At 40.0% G+C, this 15,650-nt stretch overlaps 1 protein-coding gene across 2 annotated transcripts in view; it reads right to left on the bottom strand.

Moving 5' to 3' along the window:
• Positions 1-15,650, bottom strand: part of AP2A2 (adaptor related protein complex 2 subunit alpha 2) — an 81,372-nt gene that overhangs the window by 17,353 nt on the left and 48,369 nt on the right. The window contains exons 8-11 of one of the 2 annotated variants that reach the window (XM_087950840.1): positions 13,287-13,437; positions 9,725-9,893; positions 8,181-8,318; positions 7,384-7,566 (exon numbers count right to left, since the gene is read on the bottom strand). In XM_087950840.1, the coding sequence (XP_087806966.1) occupies positions 7,384-7,566; positions 8,181-8,318; positions 9,725-9,893; positions 13,287-13,437 (641 nt within the window). The remainder of the gene's footprint in view (positions 1-7,383; positions 7,567-8,180; positions 8,319-9,724; positions 9,894-13,286; positions 13,438-15,650) is intronic. The other variant, XM_087950841.1, reaches the window with a different exon arrangement.

Genomic DNA, 15,650 nt, shown 5'->3' with positions numbered 1-15,650 from the left:
ATGTTTCACAAGTACATACTAACATAGATGATACTAAAAATACTAAAATTATGAAGAAGTTTTAGATCCAGATTTTTTTAAAAAAACAATGCAAGGAGGAAGAAAGACAAGAAGTAAAAAAAAAGTCCCGGACTTCCGGTTTGAGCTTCTTCAGCAACAGACCGAAACCTCGTCTCTGCAAGGCTTCGATCCGTGCTCGCCGCTGGAGCACCCCGAGCTGGCTGGTTTCGGGGCTAAGCCACCCCGTAGAGGTGGTGAAGAGGGGGGAGACTGGCTGCAGGGTTGAGGAGAGCCGCATCTCTCCTCCCCAGCTGGCCATTACTCCCTTTCCCAAAGGCGGTTGCAGCAGTGGTCAGAAATGGCCACCACAAAGAAGAACTCGACCAGAAAAGAATGTGCAGGAGGAAGATAAGAAGAGAAAGTTTTGGTTGACCGGGTCAAACAGTAAAAGCAACAAATAAGGTACCCTGGAATTGAAACTATTAAAAAACAATAACATTGTTCCCTAAGAAGATTTTTAAGCTGCGAAGGAGAGAGAAAAGGGAAAAGATTTGTTTGTTTGTTTTTTCTCCTTTTCCTATACTGGCAGCTTAAGTAAGAAATTGGAAAAAAAACCACTTTGACATCAATAAGCATTTAATGCTGAAAATAAAAAGTCAAAGGGATAATAAAGATTTCTGGATAATTAAAAACTTTTGAAAACAGGAAAGGAGAGAAAAAGAATAAAAGGGCAGGATCTGGAAGGGAGGAGACTGCCTGGAATTAAAAAAGAACTTACAGCAAAATCTCAACAAGACTTCCAAAAGATACATTCTAACTGAAATATCGCAACAAAAACCCCAGGAACAGAAAGTCGAAAAAGAAATAAGAAGATATAACTCGGGACTATCTGGATTACTTGATGATTTCTGGATTCTTGGTTATTGTTTTGAATGACTAAAATCGATCGGGTGGTTGTTTAAAACTGTTTAAAATGGCTCCACTTTTATAAGAACTGAAAATGGAACTTAAAAAGTACAAAGAAGATGCACAAGAAGGGAGAGGTTCTTTTGGCTTTCAGTTTTTAGAAATGGAGATTTGGAATTATGAGAAACAACAAGAAATGCCTGCAGAACAAGAAGATTGCGACAAAGAAGAAGCCATTTTTAATGAACAATGTGGTAATATAACCTATTGATCATTTTATCATTTTCTGTAAGGCCTTTGTATAACTAGCAGTAAGTCTAGGAAGATGTGGGCATTCTTGGTGGGGTAGTAGGAGTATCTTTGCTCAGAGTGCCTCATTCTGTTTTGATTCTGCCAGTTTAGAAGGAATAGGAAAATGGGTGAAAGTTCAAGGTACAAGATACACAGTTGTGCTTTCTCATGGGACTTTCCAAACTTTCCCATGAGACTTTCCGTGGCTGTATGATCTCACCTAGCAAGGTAACATCTGGGACTTTCCAAGATTGTGTGTTCTCATGCTGGTGAAGTAATCTCCTGTTGAGGTCATTGTTTTCTGAATATGCATACTGTATATTTTGCTTGTGTGTTTTCTCAATAAATACTGCTACCTGAGTTCTCTCAGGGTTGGCATTTTCTCAGAGACAGTTCCCTGTGTCTCATTCAAATGTCAATCCACCATAAATGGTGACCCCGACGTGATAGCTTGGAAGCTATACGTTTCCCGCATCCTATACTCATCGTCGCGGACGTCGACTGGGCCCTCATCTTCTTCGCTGGACGAAGATAGATTCTTTCGTGAGTATGGGGGAGATCTCTCGAAGGCTCAGAAAGAGCACATCAGGGAATTGAGAGGGATCATTGGGAATAGTTTTGGATTTGGAATTGGCAGTAGGGGTTGTGCTGTAGGAAAGAAAGAAATTGAGGACTTACTACAGTATGTTTGGAAAAATATTAAGTCATATCCGGAGGGAGGTAGTATTAAAGTAGAGTCCTGGAAAAAGATAGGAAATTTTTGCACGAGGAACCTCGTGCCCCTTCTTCAATTTTGTTAACCTGGAGAGTGATTATGGATGCATTAGCTACTTATGAACAACCGCTCCTAGCACCCCCGAAGAAGGTTTGCCGCTTTACCATGCGGTGCGTTTGTTGCCGCCGACGGCACCTCCAGATAAATCTGGGGGACTGTCTGGCGCTAGAAATACTTTGTCAGAAGATAAGAGTTTACCTTTAAGGGTTCAGGTGGATGCAGTTACTGCAGCTATTCAAGAAGCAAAGAATAGAGGGAATTATCAGGAGATGATTTGGTGGAGTTTGGAGTAGAAGTTCAACTTAATCCAGTAGAAATTGTCATGGATGCTGCATTAAATCCGCAGCGGGAGTGGAAGCCTTTACAGCTCAGAATTTTGAGGAAGTTAAGCAAGCAGCAAAAGAATATGGTGTTAGAACGCCATATACTCAGGCATTGTTAGAAGCAGTTGGTTATGGAAATAAAATGATTCCGGCTGACTGGAAAGCTCTGTTGAATATGATTTTAACTCCAGCTCAATATTTGGTGTTAGATCAGAAATGGAGACAGCTGGCAGTCCAGAGGGGAACAGCAAATGTTACCCCAGATCAGCTTTACGGAGCTGGTAATTTTACAACAGTGGAACAACAGAGAGATGGTATGCCTGAGGAAGGGTTCATTCTTCTCCCACAAATAATTTTTCAAGCCATAGGGTCTCTCCCTGGCGGCGAAGGTGGTGAGAAGACCTTTACTTACATCAAACAAGGGAACAATGAACCCTATGAAAATTTCATTAGCAGACTGAAATTGGCTATTGAAAGACAAATTGATAATCAATTCGCCCAGAAAGAGTTGCTTTTAAGTTAGCAGTAGAACAAGCTAACACAGATTGCAAAAAGATTTTAAATCCACTTATAGCAAGTGGGAGAGAGAAATCGCAGATTTGATTAATGCATGTAGAAAGGTAGGAAGTCAGTCTTTTAACATGGAAACTTTAGCTCTGGCTTTACAAACAGGACATGCTCAAAAGGGGAATTGTTTCAATTGTGGGAAGCCTGGACATTTTAAAGCGCAATGTCGGGCTCCTGGAGGGGTCAAAGTCAGCAGTATAAGAGATCAATGGGACAGGGTGTTCGTCCTAAATCAGTGTGCCCAAAATGTAAGAAAGGATACCATTGGGCATATCAGATGCTCCTACAGTTTTTACTGATGGAGGGAAAGTTTTTGGTGCTTGTGTTTGGAAAGATAAATCTGGAATTTGGCATACAAAAGTGACTTCAGAGCAGAAGTCTGCCCAGCAGGCAGAACTTGCTGCTGTAGTTTTGGCTTTTCAAAATTTTCACAATCAGGATTTTAATTTAATAGTGGATTCATTGTATGTGTATAATTTGTTACCCTTTGTAGCAGGTTCTTATTTGTCTCCTGGAATATCACCTGATATTTTAAGATTGCTTTTGCTTTTACAAGGATGTTTGGAGCAGCGTGTGAATGTGTGTTTTGTTGCTCACATTCGTAGTCATAGTAATTTGCCTGGAATTTTATCACAAGGTAATGCCAAAGCTGACAGTGCCGTAACTTCAGTCCTCACTGTCCAGCCATGGATAGTCATAGTTATTTTCATCAAAACGCTAAAGCATTGGCACAGCAATTTAAACTTACTACTGCAGAAGCTGCTGCCATAATTCAACAATGTCCAACTTGTTCAAAGCAGGGCACGAATATCCCTATGGGAGTTAACCCCAGAGGGTTGAAACCTTCAATGATTTGGCAAATGGATGTTACTCAATATCCGCCATTTGCGCCTGGAAGTATATACATGTGACTGTGGATACTTACTCAGGATTTTTAATGGCTACCCCTCAAAGAGGTGAGATGGTTAAACATGTCATCAATCATTGCATTAAGACTTTTTCAGTTGCTGGTACACCTAAAACTTTAAAAACTGATAATGGTGCGGCTTATCGGAGCACCGGTTTTGATCAGTTTTGCAAACAATGGTCTGTGGAACATAAATTTGGGATTCCATACAATTCTACTGGGCAGGCTATTGTAGAACGTCATAATTCCACGCTCAAGACCATGTTGACTAAATTAAATAAAAAAGGAGGGAAGCTCCTGGGGCTTCCGGCGATTCAAGATCAATTAAATCTAGCTTTGTATACTTTAAATTTTTTAAATTTGTCTGGTAACCCCCTGCGGCGCGGCCAGCAGGCATTTTTCTTCTCCTTCTACAGATGCGGTGAGACCTCGGGTGTTGGTGCGGTTCCTTCCGGATCCGGCATGGGTTCCTGCTGAGCTGATAACGTGGGGACGTGGTTATGCAGCAGTTGAACATCTTGGTCAAATTCGTTGGGTTCCTGGTCGGTGTGTTCGGCCTGATCATTCGCAGGCACCTGTGAAGGAAGTTTCGGAACAGCAGGATGGCGCATCTGTGGTTCCTGATCCTGCTGATTCTGCCTAATCTGTCCTGGGCTGCTCGGGTGCGGAGAGAGCAGCGACAGCATGTTCAACGTGCCGGAGATTTGGGCGATGATTTGTGGACCGATAATAATTACATTAAAGATTTGCGCACAACTGCCAAAAACTTGAACATCACCAATTGTTGGTTGTGTATGCACCTTCCTGGGAGAGTGGGAGAAGGACTGACTCTACATGGAGTTCCATTTAATCGGTCTACTTTGCAGACCGGAAAGCATAACATTTCATATGCCATGAACTTCACAGTCAAGGTGAAGACTGCACTGCAGTCTCCAGCACATTTATGTTTCCAAAACATTACAAACTCACAATTCTTGGGGAATCATAGTGTCTGCAATTACACTATTAAGTGGACAAATGGTTCAGAGAACAACATAACTTGGGTAAATGGGAAAAATGAGTCTGACGCATTTGGCCAGTATCAATATCTAGACATGAAACAGCTGATGCAAGCGGCAAGTCAACAAGGTTATGTACAGCTGGAAGGGTTTTGGTTTTTATGTGGACTATGGGCATATCGACAAATCCCTGCAAATTGGTCAGGGACATGTACTTTGGGGTTTGTCATTCCGGTTATCTATAAGTTAGATACATTGCCTCCTGATGTTAGGATCCGAAATCGTCGAATTGGATTCGGGTCTAACCATGGGAGGTAATCTATGGACACAAATTTCTCGAGGTCTTATCCCACCTTTGGGAATTGCTATGAACTATAGAGATATTCATATTTTAAATAATTTTACTGTTGCTATGTTTAATGATACTATAAAGAATATTAAGATGATTAATGTAGAAATGTCTGAAATTCGTACAGTTACTTTGCAAAATCGATATGCTTTAGATATTATGTTAGCTGCTCAAGGAGGAGTTTGTGCTTTAATTCATTCACATTGTTGTGTTTTTATACATAATTATGAGCCAAACATTACAAAAACTGTTCAGGACATGGAAGATCGTATTGCTCAGCATCAATCTGGAGCCGATGGGTTTAATGCATCATTCTGGGACAGTTTGTGGTCCTGGCTTCCTGATGGATCATGGTTTCGCTCCTTATTGCAAGGGGTTGTTATTATTATTGCTATATGTATCTTATTATGTTGTTTTATTCAATGTATTCCTAATCTATTACAAATGTGTACCTCAGTCTTCCGGCGTGAGGGATCAGGTCATGAGGGAACTGTGTACTATGCCACTAAAACACCCCTATCTTTGAATAAATAAAAAAGGAGGGAATGTGGTAATATAACCTATTGATCATTTTATCATTTTCTGTAAGGCCTTTGTATAACTAGCAGTAAGTCTAGGAAGATGTGGGCATTCTTGGTGGGGGTAGGAGTATCTTTGCTCAGAGTGCCTCATTCTGTTTGATTCTGCCAGTTTAGAAGGAATAGGAAAATGGGTGAAAGTTCAAGGTACAAGATACACAGTTGTGCTTTCTCATGGGACTTTCCAAACTTTCCCATGAGACTTTCCGTGGCTGTATGATCTCACCCTAGCAAGGTAACATCTGGGACTTTCCAAGATTGTGTGTTCTCATGCTGGTGAAGTAATCTCCTGTTGAGGTCATTGTTTTCTGAATATGCATACTGTATATTTTGCTTGTGTGTTTTTCTCAATAAATACTGCTACCTGAGTTCTCTCAGGGTTGGCATTTTCTCAGAGACAGTTCCCTGTGTCTCATTCAAATGTCAATCCACCATAAACAAGTAATCTTAGATCGGGGGGAAAAAGGAAAGGGGGGGAAAGAGAATGGAAAGTTTAAGATTGGGAAAAACAACTCCAAAAAAAGAATAGAGTGAAAAATAAGTATAAAATCAGAAAGCAACAGAAGAGGGAAATGCAGAAGAGAGAATTAGAACTAGAGACAAGGGGGTAAAAAGGGGAGGGAGAAGATGAGAGGGAAGAAAGAAAGGAAAAGAAGTCATAAAGGACAGAAACAAAATATAGAGAAACAGGGCCTATTTAGAGATAAGGGGTGAAAATTTAATGGAAAAAGGGATTCTGCAAAGGTACATAAGATAGTATGGTTATATTCGAAACAGAAATAATTTTAGAAAATATGAAACAATGTATAATTAAAATGTCTGATAAAATAGCTATCGTAATTCAGTGGAATGCTTGTCAATAAATAAATGTAATAAAAGGTATATTTAATGATTTATAAAACATATGTGAAGAGAAATAAGGGAAAAATTAATTATGGAGATTATATGTGTTTTTAAGGAAGTATGATATTTAATTGAAAATAAATGTTAAAGATGTTAAGATTTTAATGATTATTAATGATAGAACTGAACTGGAATGGAATGAGGGTTTATAATTACATATATTTACATTTTTTTTTTAAAAAAAGAATATAGTGTGTATTATAAGAATGTACCAAGCAGAATTCGATTGGAAGTTATGTATTATATTGAAGGTCATAACCTTAAGGTATATATTGAAGTTTAAATAAGAGTTGAATGGATGTAATTTAAAGATATAAAGGTGTCATACTCCAATTGGTAACTACAGGAGAAAATTTGTTTAATGAAAAAAAAAATATGAAATTGAAACAGAACAGACAAAAGTATAAATATAATGATTTGAATTGAGATGAGATAATCAAAATAAAATTGAGAAAATTAAAAGAGGGGAAAAACTATATAGAAAATGTAAAATAGTATAAGATATGGAATAGAATACAAAAAGGAGCATGAAATTGAGTTTTGTGCCTGTATAAAGTAGTTCAACCCGGGACCATGCTATTTTCAAAAAAGATGTTTTACTTGCATTTTGTATGTGTGAAAACCCAAATAAAACTTTATTAAAAAAAAGAAGTTAAAAAATGTCCCATTTAAAATAGCTTCTCCCATAACTACTTGTCTTCTATTCATAAATTACACAACTAGCTTGTTTTTGTTATAGACTACAATGGGTTGCAAGTAGAAAAGATTGCCACAAAATAATCTTACCTCAAAAACTGTCTTTGCAGCATATCCTTGCACATCATCTCTGTTAATTACTATTTGAATTACTCTGTACCATACTTCTTCACTAACATAGTCCCCGGCAATTCGAATCAAATTCAGTATGGTATCCACATACCAGGTGTAGTCCACTGCGTATTTCTCAGCCAGAATTGCAACTTTGAGTACCTGGGAAGGAAGGAAGGAAGGAAGGAAGGAAGGAAGGAAGGAAGGAAGGAAGGAAGGAAGGAAGGAAGGAAGGAAGGAAGGAAGGAAGAATATGGGTTACCTTCTTATTTTAGCAGTTAAATAAACAAATAGCCATTTAGTACAACACAAACTAACATTTATCTCTGAACTCATAACAAAGGCCTGAGATAGCATAGTTCTACAAATATTCTAATCAAACGCAAAAAAAATTTTTTGGACAATGAGCAGTTTGAATACACAGTTTAATGAACTGAGCAATACTGGCACCAAGTTTTTTGTTCAGAAGAAAAATGATGCCGAATTTAATAGGGAGGAATTCTTGCTATAACACTAAACTCCATGTATGATCATTCCCTAACTAATGTGCCTACATTGTTAGTTACTCCTTTGAATAATTTGTCAGAGCACCATATTTCAAACTCCAACTAGTAACAATAATTCCTGCCCCAAAACCATTTCTAATTTCATTGTTTTATTTTTTTGAAATAAGTTTAGTTGTTATTGAAATTCTTAAATACCAAAACAAAATAAAAACTTGTCATGTTACATGCACGGCATCCAATGAAAGCTATGATACATTTTTTAAAACTTACGATTTCTTCTCTAATAGAATAATCAGCCGTTTCCAGATAATTCAGCATTTCGGCTACAATTTGTTGGGCGTTGCTTCTGTCACACATAGCATACAGGAGATCCACTGCTCTCTGTCGTACGCTTACATCTCTCTCGGTCTAGAAGTAGCATCATAATTATAACATTAAAAATTTAGGACAAGGTTATGAAAATAATTTTCAAACACATATATATACCATGAGAATTGAACCAGAATCAATAATAGGCAATTTTGTCATGACATCAAGAAGTCCAAATAGTACTTAGCATGAAATGCCTATTAATGTACAGTGTCTGAAACAGCAGCTTTATTGCCAGTGGAATTAAAATCCCATTCAGGTACTTTAAGATGAAGTAGATGATGATTCAATGAATTAAAAATATATGTACATTGGACAGAATCCTCAGAAACTCTTTAAAGTAGGGATGAAATAAAGAATAAAGGCCAGTATCTTTCCTTATCCAAAAATCAGTTCTAAAATCTTTCTGGAACTGATTAGAAAGTATTGAGGATTAAATGGGATGCACCAACCTAATAATAGGACCAGCTCTATATAATGTACTTGCTTAGACAGAAGCAATAGCAAAGAAGATAAAGCTGTTACTGCCTGTTCAGCATCCTCCATGCTAACTGATACGTCCAGGTGGAGCAAAGGGCAATATTCCATCTTCAGTTCTGAAGATAAGATTCATTGTGGACTATCTGGCCATTTGTACAATGTACAGGAGGGAGCTTTTCATTTCTTTTTGCGTCAAATAACAGAATATCAAGGGCTAGACCAGGCCAATACTATGGAGAGAAGGGACAAAGAAGGAACAGGAATCGAGGCACAGCAGAAAATGGAAGATGAAAGAATGGCGCATACAAGCTATTCCCAATTTCACTCCCTGTGGAATGAATGTCCTCTTTCTAAATTATTGTTTATCTGTGGTTAAGTTCAGCCTTAGCTTTAATCATGCAGGAGTCACACATTTTCAGAAAGCAGGGAACTCCCCCACTCTTAAACTTTCACTTCTCTTCCTTCCTCCAGAGTTGGTCTCTTATCTTTTCCCCCTCTTTTCTGCATCTTCATAAGCAGAAAGTGCTCTTCTTAGAGTTAGCAACACAGCATTGTTCTACTTGCTAAATTTTGATACTGTAGTACAGAATGGGAACTACAGTTCATGCATGGCCTAATTGGAAAAAAAACTTGAACCTTATTGTGGGTTATGAAATGTTTTAAAGAGGTTGCAAGGAAAAACATTTTCATAGCCGGTAATAGTTTAATAATAAAAATTTGGAGATAACTAGCTAGAAAAAACAATAAAATACATTTGAGAAATTTGATTTGGTGCTAGGTTTTTGTTGTTTTTATGTGTTTAGTTTTATTGTTTTAGTATGACTTTTATGCTGTTTTAACATTTGATTGGAAGTCACCCAGAGCTGATAAGATAGGCAGCTCTATAAATGATTTAAACAAATAAACTAAAAATCAATTAAGCAGAAGAATCAGGGTTGTAGGCAATATACAGAACCAAACATTACCTTCAATGCATTGATCACTGTTTCTATGTGTGTTTTCACAGCCTCATGTGAAAATTCAGAGCTGGCAAGCGTGCACATGCTTTCCAATGCTAAGTAACGAAGATTAGTTTCCCGGTGTTGCAAAAATTGGCCTAGCTGATTACAGGCACGAACAAGCAGGTTTGGTTCACTAGGCAGAAGAGAGAATGAAAAAGATAACAAACTGTAAGAATCAGTAGCAAAAGTCTACTAGAGAGCATTAATGAGAGCATTTTTAGGTACCTTCATTACCATTAAAAGTGCAGCTAAATTCTTCTGAATGTTAGTAATAATAGTAAGTACAATTCTATTTTAAAGCAGGAAGCCTTTACCTGTATCATTTTCACAGAGCATTTCATAAGAGCTGGGAGTGTGCATTTTGGGGTAATACAGTGAATTACATATAATCCTGATATAATAATATATATTATTAATCATATATATATATATATATATATATATATATATATATATATATATATATATATATATATATATATATATAATTATTATAGTATATATATATATAATTATTATAGTGTATGTTCTTTTAAAGTTGTAGCAACGTTTCAGCATATATATATATATATATATATATATATATATATATATAGTATAATAATTATATTATTATATATATTATATTATTATATTTATATAATAATAATTTATATAATTATATTATTATTAGTTATACTTTCCCAGCTTTGCCCAGCCCTTACGGCTCTGGCGCGCCCTGGCGGGCAGCGAGCGCCTCCCTGCCGGACCCTCCGCTCATCCTGCCAGGGCCGCGCCAGAGCCGTAAGGGCTGGGCAAAGCTGGGAAAGTGAGCAGCGGTGTGTGCGTGCCTCCTCCTGCCCCTCGTTCCCAAATCTCGCCCGGGCTGGCGGGCGCTAACCTCGCTTGTTCTCCCCACGTCGGGCTACGGGTGGTGGCTGTTTCCGCTGTGAGCGGCTCAGACCCGCTGCTGCTGCTCCGCAGCCGCCCGCCTGGCCTTTCTTTGAGGTGGAAGAGCTCGCTGGGCTGAAGGGAGCGGCGCATCAGAGGCGCGCAGCGTAGGGAGGTCGGGGAGGAACGGAAGAGGCCCGGGAAATTAGCCTCCCCGTGGGGTTGGGCTGCCCTCTCGGGCAGGGAGGCTTTGTAAAATAATTCGCTTTACCTTCAAAAGCAAAGGGAAGACGGGAGCGCCTGAAGCCAAGTGTCTCCTCAGGGCTCCGGTTGCAGGGAGGAGCCCTGACTGGCTGCACGTGGCTGCGCCAAACGCCGCGGCAGCAAGGGAGAAGGGGCAGCAAGGGAGAAGGGAGAAGCAACGGTGGAAGGTCTCCCGATATGAAGTGCCCCACCAACGAAGGCAGCACCATATCCGGGCATGCAACAAAAGTACTTACTAACGAAAAGCCCCCCGCTCTCCCCCCATTTCGCATGTTTAATATGGGGCTTAATTTGGGGGAGGGGCTTAATTTGATTTTATGCCAATAAAACATGGTGGGGCTTCCTATTGGTGGAGGCCGTATTGTTGGAGAAACACGGTATATAAATCATACATTATCATATATATATACAAATATATACATATGTATATATATGTGTGTGTAGTATGTATATGTATATATACATATACATATATACACACACACAAAATTATGTATAATCCTGATGTTCTAGTGATGATACACACACACACACACACTCTTTCAAATTATATTGGAACAATGAACATGAAAAAGAAAGAAATAGAAATAGCTAAAAGTGTAGTAAAAAAAGAAAATAGGGAAAAAAAGCAAGATATAAAGGCATCAAGAAATATTTTCTGATATTCTTCACAACAGTTATTAAGTCCAATTATATTTTAACTTCTCTCTCTCTCTCAAGGTACATCATGACATTCTTCTTTCTATACTCTGTCATGTCTAAAGATCAAAACCATAAAATACAAGTTCATTTTTTCTGTTTTTATGCTAAACGTCATAAGGTTTTTCTAGTCACCAATAAATGCAGGTGTTGTCTTGTTTCTGTTGGCATATTCTGTTTCCATGCTGTTTCATCAAAATTAAAAGTTTTGGTGATATCAATGAGCTTATCAATATAGTTATTGGCATAGGAAGATTATTAACCTACTTCCTATGATTATTCTTGGATTCAGGAAGTAACATCTGATATTCTCTGTGATTTTACAATACTACAAACACATGGGAATTATCCATGGGTGAACTGGAGCAGTATCTCCCATAATTTAAGAATTAGGACAAAATAATACCATACAATTGCCAAGCAGATATGTACAGATGGTTCTTATTCTTCATAAAGATTCAATTCCATCCTACAACTATGGAAACCAAGACCTTGGATACAAGGATCTTTAAAATTGTACTTTACACATGCACAAAAGCTCACCTGCTATTTTGCACATTTAGAGAGTAACCAAAAAAAAAAAAAAAAGTTAAAACCTATAGCTTCCCAAAAGTCTTTATCAATTGTGGTCTCTCCTTACCAACCATAGAAATACAAAACCTTGGATCATGAAATTATGACCAAGAGCTAGTTGTATTGTTTGCATCAATCTTATCTAAGGAAAACAATTTAATAGATTCTTGTGATTTTCTTCATTACATTTATTCTTATTATGCTATTCCAGCATCAAAGTATCCCCTATTTTGGCACTGTTTTTAATCAATGAAAATGCACTGATAATAAATGACATAAGGACAATGATTGGCCAAGTTCAAAAATATATGTCCTCTCAAGGGAAAGCATATGAATTCAAGACTGTCATTATAAGGCACAGAGCAAAGCTAGGTTTGAGATGGACTATGGTACTGTCACTTGTGAAGACATGTGACTGAGACTCATTTTCAAGTCATTCTTTTAGGTAGAGCTCTGAAATGGAATACAATAGGAAAAATATTTGCTTAGAACATCTTTCCTGACTCCCCACATTGGTTGTACCTGATTCACACAACATGCTAAATGAAGTGTGTTTCAGTTTAGGATCTTGAGTAAATCAGGAAATAAATCCAGGGAACCATATGAAACCATAATGTATCTAATCTGGCATGTGGCTCCATGATTAAGCAACCAGTAAGTCTTCCAGAAAAACCAAGTTTAGTTCAGGAACAGCTGCAAACAGAGCCACTCCTGTATACTCCTTTTTTCCCTATGCTTCAGGCATGCAAAGTAAAACTATTTTAAAAGTAAAACAAAGGACTCAAGTAATCTCTTCACACCCTGCATGTTTGCTTCCTTTTTTTGTTTTTTAAGAAAGACAAAATACAAATCAAGGCACCAGCAACAGAGTGGGAGAAAGACCAGATTGTTATGGCATGTTGCGGGTTACAGTGTTTTCTAGCATGAACGATCCCTGTTTGCTTAACTTTAGAATAACTTAAATTGTTGTTAGAACAGCTCCTAATTCTTCCAATTTGGTAAGGTTCAAGTTGGAAATTGCCACCGAACAGGTCTTTGAAGTGACACGCAATTACACAGTTCAGGGCGGTTTTAAAAGGGCACGGCAGTTTTCACAGCACAGTTTTCCTCCAAAGCTTACCTGTCATGATGGATAATTAAACTAATCGCCTCAAACAATACAGCATTCTTTGCATTTGAATGCTGCACTTTCTTTGATTTAGGAGGTTCTTGAGCTTTGTTAAGAATAGTTTCCAGACATTCTGTGAGACGTCCTCGAACGGAAGGGTCTTCTGGGAGAAAGAAACTCATTAGGCAAATTCACTGAACAATGTAAAATTATACAATTACTATATGTCTTCTAAATGTCTCATTGAAAAACTCAGTGCTATTTCCAGATAACATATGGAATAACATATCCTGCAAGTGTAGAGTACCTAATAATTTCTGATTTGGGCAGCTGTTAGCTTCAATACAATACACAGCATTAAATAATTCCAATCCTAAGTGTTTGATCGTGGGAAAGAAGGAGCCAGAGACAAGAATCCACAATACAACTTTACTAGTAAGTAATCAATTACAACTGCAACACAACGAACGCTAACAGCTGGCGGGCTCCCTTATATAGGGGTCACCTGCCGTGCCGTTAGCCAATTATATCTCGTGGCAGTTATTGCATGTCTGCAGCCGCGCAGACACAACACTAAGTATGTGAAAAATGCAGAATGGGCGTTGGTTCTTACCTGATACGCCCCTTCTCGGCGAGCCGCGAGGAGCATCCAGAGACTGGGATGTGCTTCTGAGTCCTCTTCTTGCAGGCTGAGCTTTAGATGAGGAAACGCTCCGCCCCTCACGTGGTATCGCGCAGCGCTCCCCAGTTTTTTGCGATAACGAGAAGAGAGGTTATTAATTCTTTCTAATCTACTATTGGCTCCTTGGCTGAAGCAAGAGTCCCCACCAGACGGAGAAATTAGGGTGGGGCTGGATGCTCCTCGCGGCTCGCCGAGAAGGGGCGTATCAGGTAAGAACCAACGCCCATTCTCCCTCGAGCCGCTCGGAGCATCCAGAGACTGGGACATACCAAAGCTGGGCTGTCCTACGGGTGGGACTCCGTCTGGCCCGAAGGCCCCTCCGGATCACTGATGACCCTCTGTAAGACCCGTCGGCCAAAAGAGGCCTCCGCTGAGGCGTACGTATCTATTTTATAATGTCTGATAAACGGGGACGGAGAGGACCAGGTGGCTGCCCGACAAATGTCAGCAATGGGGGCTTGTGTGGCCCAGGCCGCCGAGGTGGCTGCACTTCTGGTGGAATGGGCGGTTATTCCACCCGGAGCGGGCAGAGAATGGGAAAGGTAACACCTCGCAATAGTAGCCCTGATCCAGCGACTGATGGTGGAAGGAGAAACCTTAAGCCCCAGTGACCTGGGTTGAAAGGATAGGAAGAGGGATTCCGACCTTCGCATGGATTGAGTGCGCTTAATATATATACGCAAGGCCCTTCTAACATCTAGGGTGTGCCAGAGGACCTCCCTGCCCCTGGAGGGCCTAGGGCAAAAATTTGGTAGAACCAGTTCCTGAGACCTATGGAAGGGAGAGTTAACTTTGGGTAGGAATGTGGGGTCAGGACGAAGGACCACCCGATCAGCGTGAAACACACATAGATCGCTCCTAACTGACAAAGCTGCTATTTCCGAAACTCGACGAGCAGAAGTAATAGCTACTAGAAAAACTACCTTAAAGGTGAGAAACTGAAGGGATGAATCCCTCAAAGGTTCGAACGGGGAACGTGTGAGAGAAACGAGGACCTTGTTGAGGTCCCATGTGGGGAACCTGTGAACAGTGGGAGGGCACAGGTTGGTGGCACCCCTAAGGAAAGATCTAATTCGGGGTGATGAGAAAGGGAACCGTAGTTATCACAGGAGACCACGGTTGAGAGGGCAGAAACTTGTCGTCTCAGGGTGTTAGGTGCGAGCCCCTTACGAAGGCCTTCCTGAAGAAAATCTAGGATCTGAGCCACAGAGGGAGAGAGGGGATCAACCTGAGACCCGCTGCACCACTTGCAGAACCCCTTCCAAGTGGCATCATAAATTGCGTGTAGTGGAAGGTCGCCTGGCGGCCAAAATAGTGTCGATGACTTGACTCGAGAGATTCTCACTAGTCAGACGGATCCGCTCAACCTCCAGACGGCTAACTGGAGCCATTGAGGCTCCGGATGCAGAAGGGGCCCCTGAGAGAGGGAGACCCTGTCCGGGGATCCTCCATGGGGCGCTACCGATAAATTGCGGAGATCCGCAAACCACGGTCGCCTGGGCCAATAGGGAGCCACCAGGAGAAGGTCTGCCCTCTCCTGAAGAAGTTTCTGTATTACTCTGGGAACTAACGGGAGCGGAGGGAAGGCATATAGGAGCCCTGGGGGCCATGGGCAGCGCAGAGCGTTGTGATTCTCCGACCGGTGAGATGGATACCGGGAGAAGAACCGTGGAAGCTGAGTGTTGGACGGGGAG

The sequence above is a fragment of the Notechis scutatus genome, chromosome 1, assembly GCF_049901735.1.
Source record: "Notechis scutatus isolate UNSWTSFEM ecotype Mainland chromosome 1, rNotScu1.2, whole genome shotgun sequence".
NCBI classification, from domain to species: domain Eukaryota; kingdom Metazoa; phylum Chordata; class Lepidosauria; order Squamata; family Elapidae; genus Notechis; species Notechis scutatus.
The sequence above is the reverse complement of the archived record's forward strand: the minus strand, read 5'-3'. Positions and strand labels throughout refer to the sequence as shown.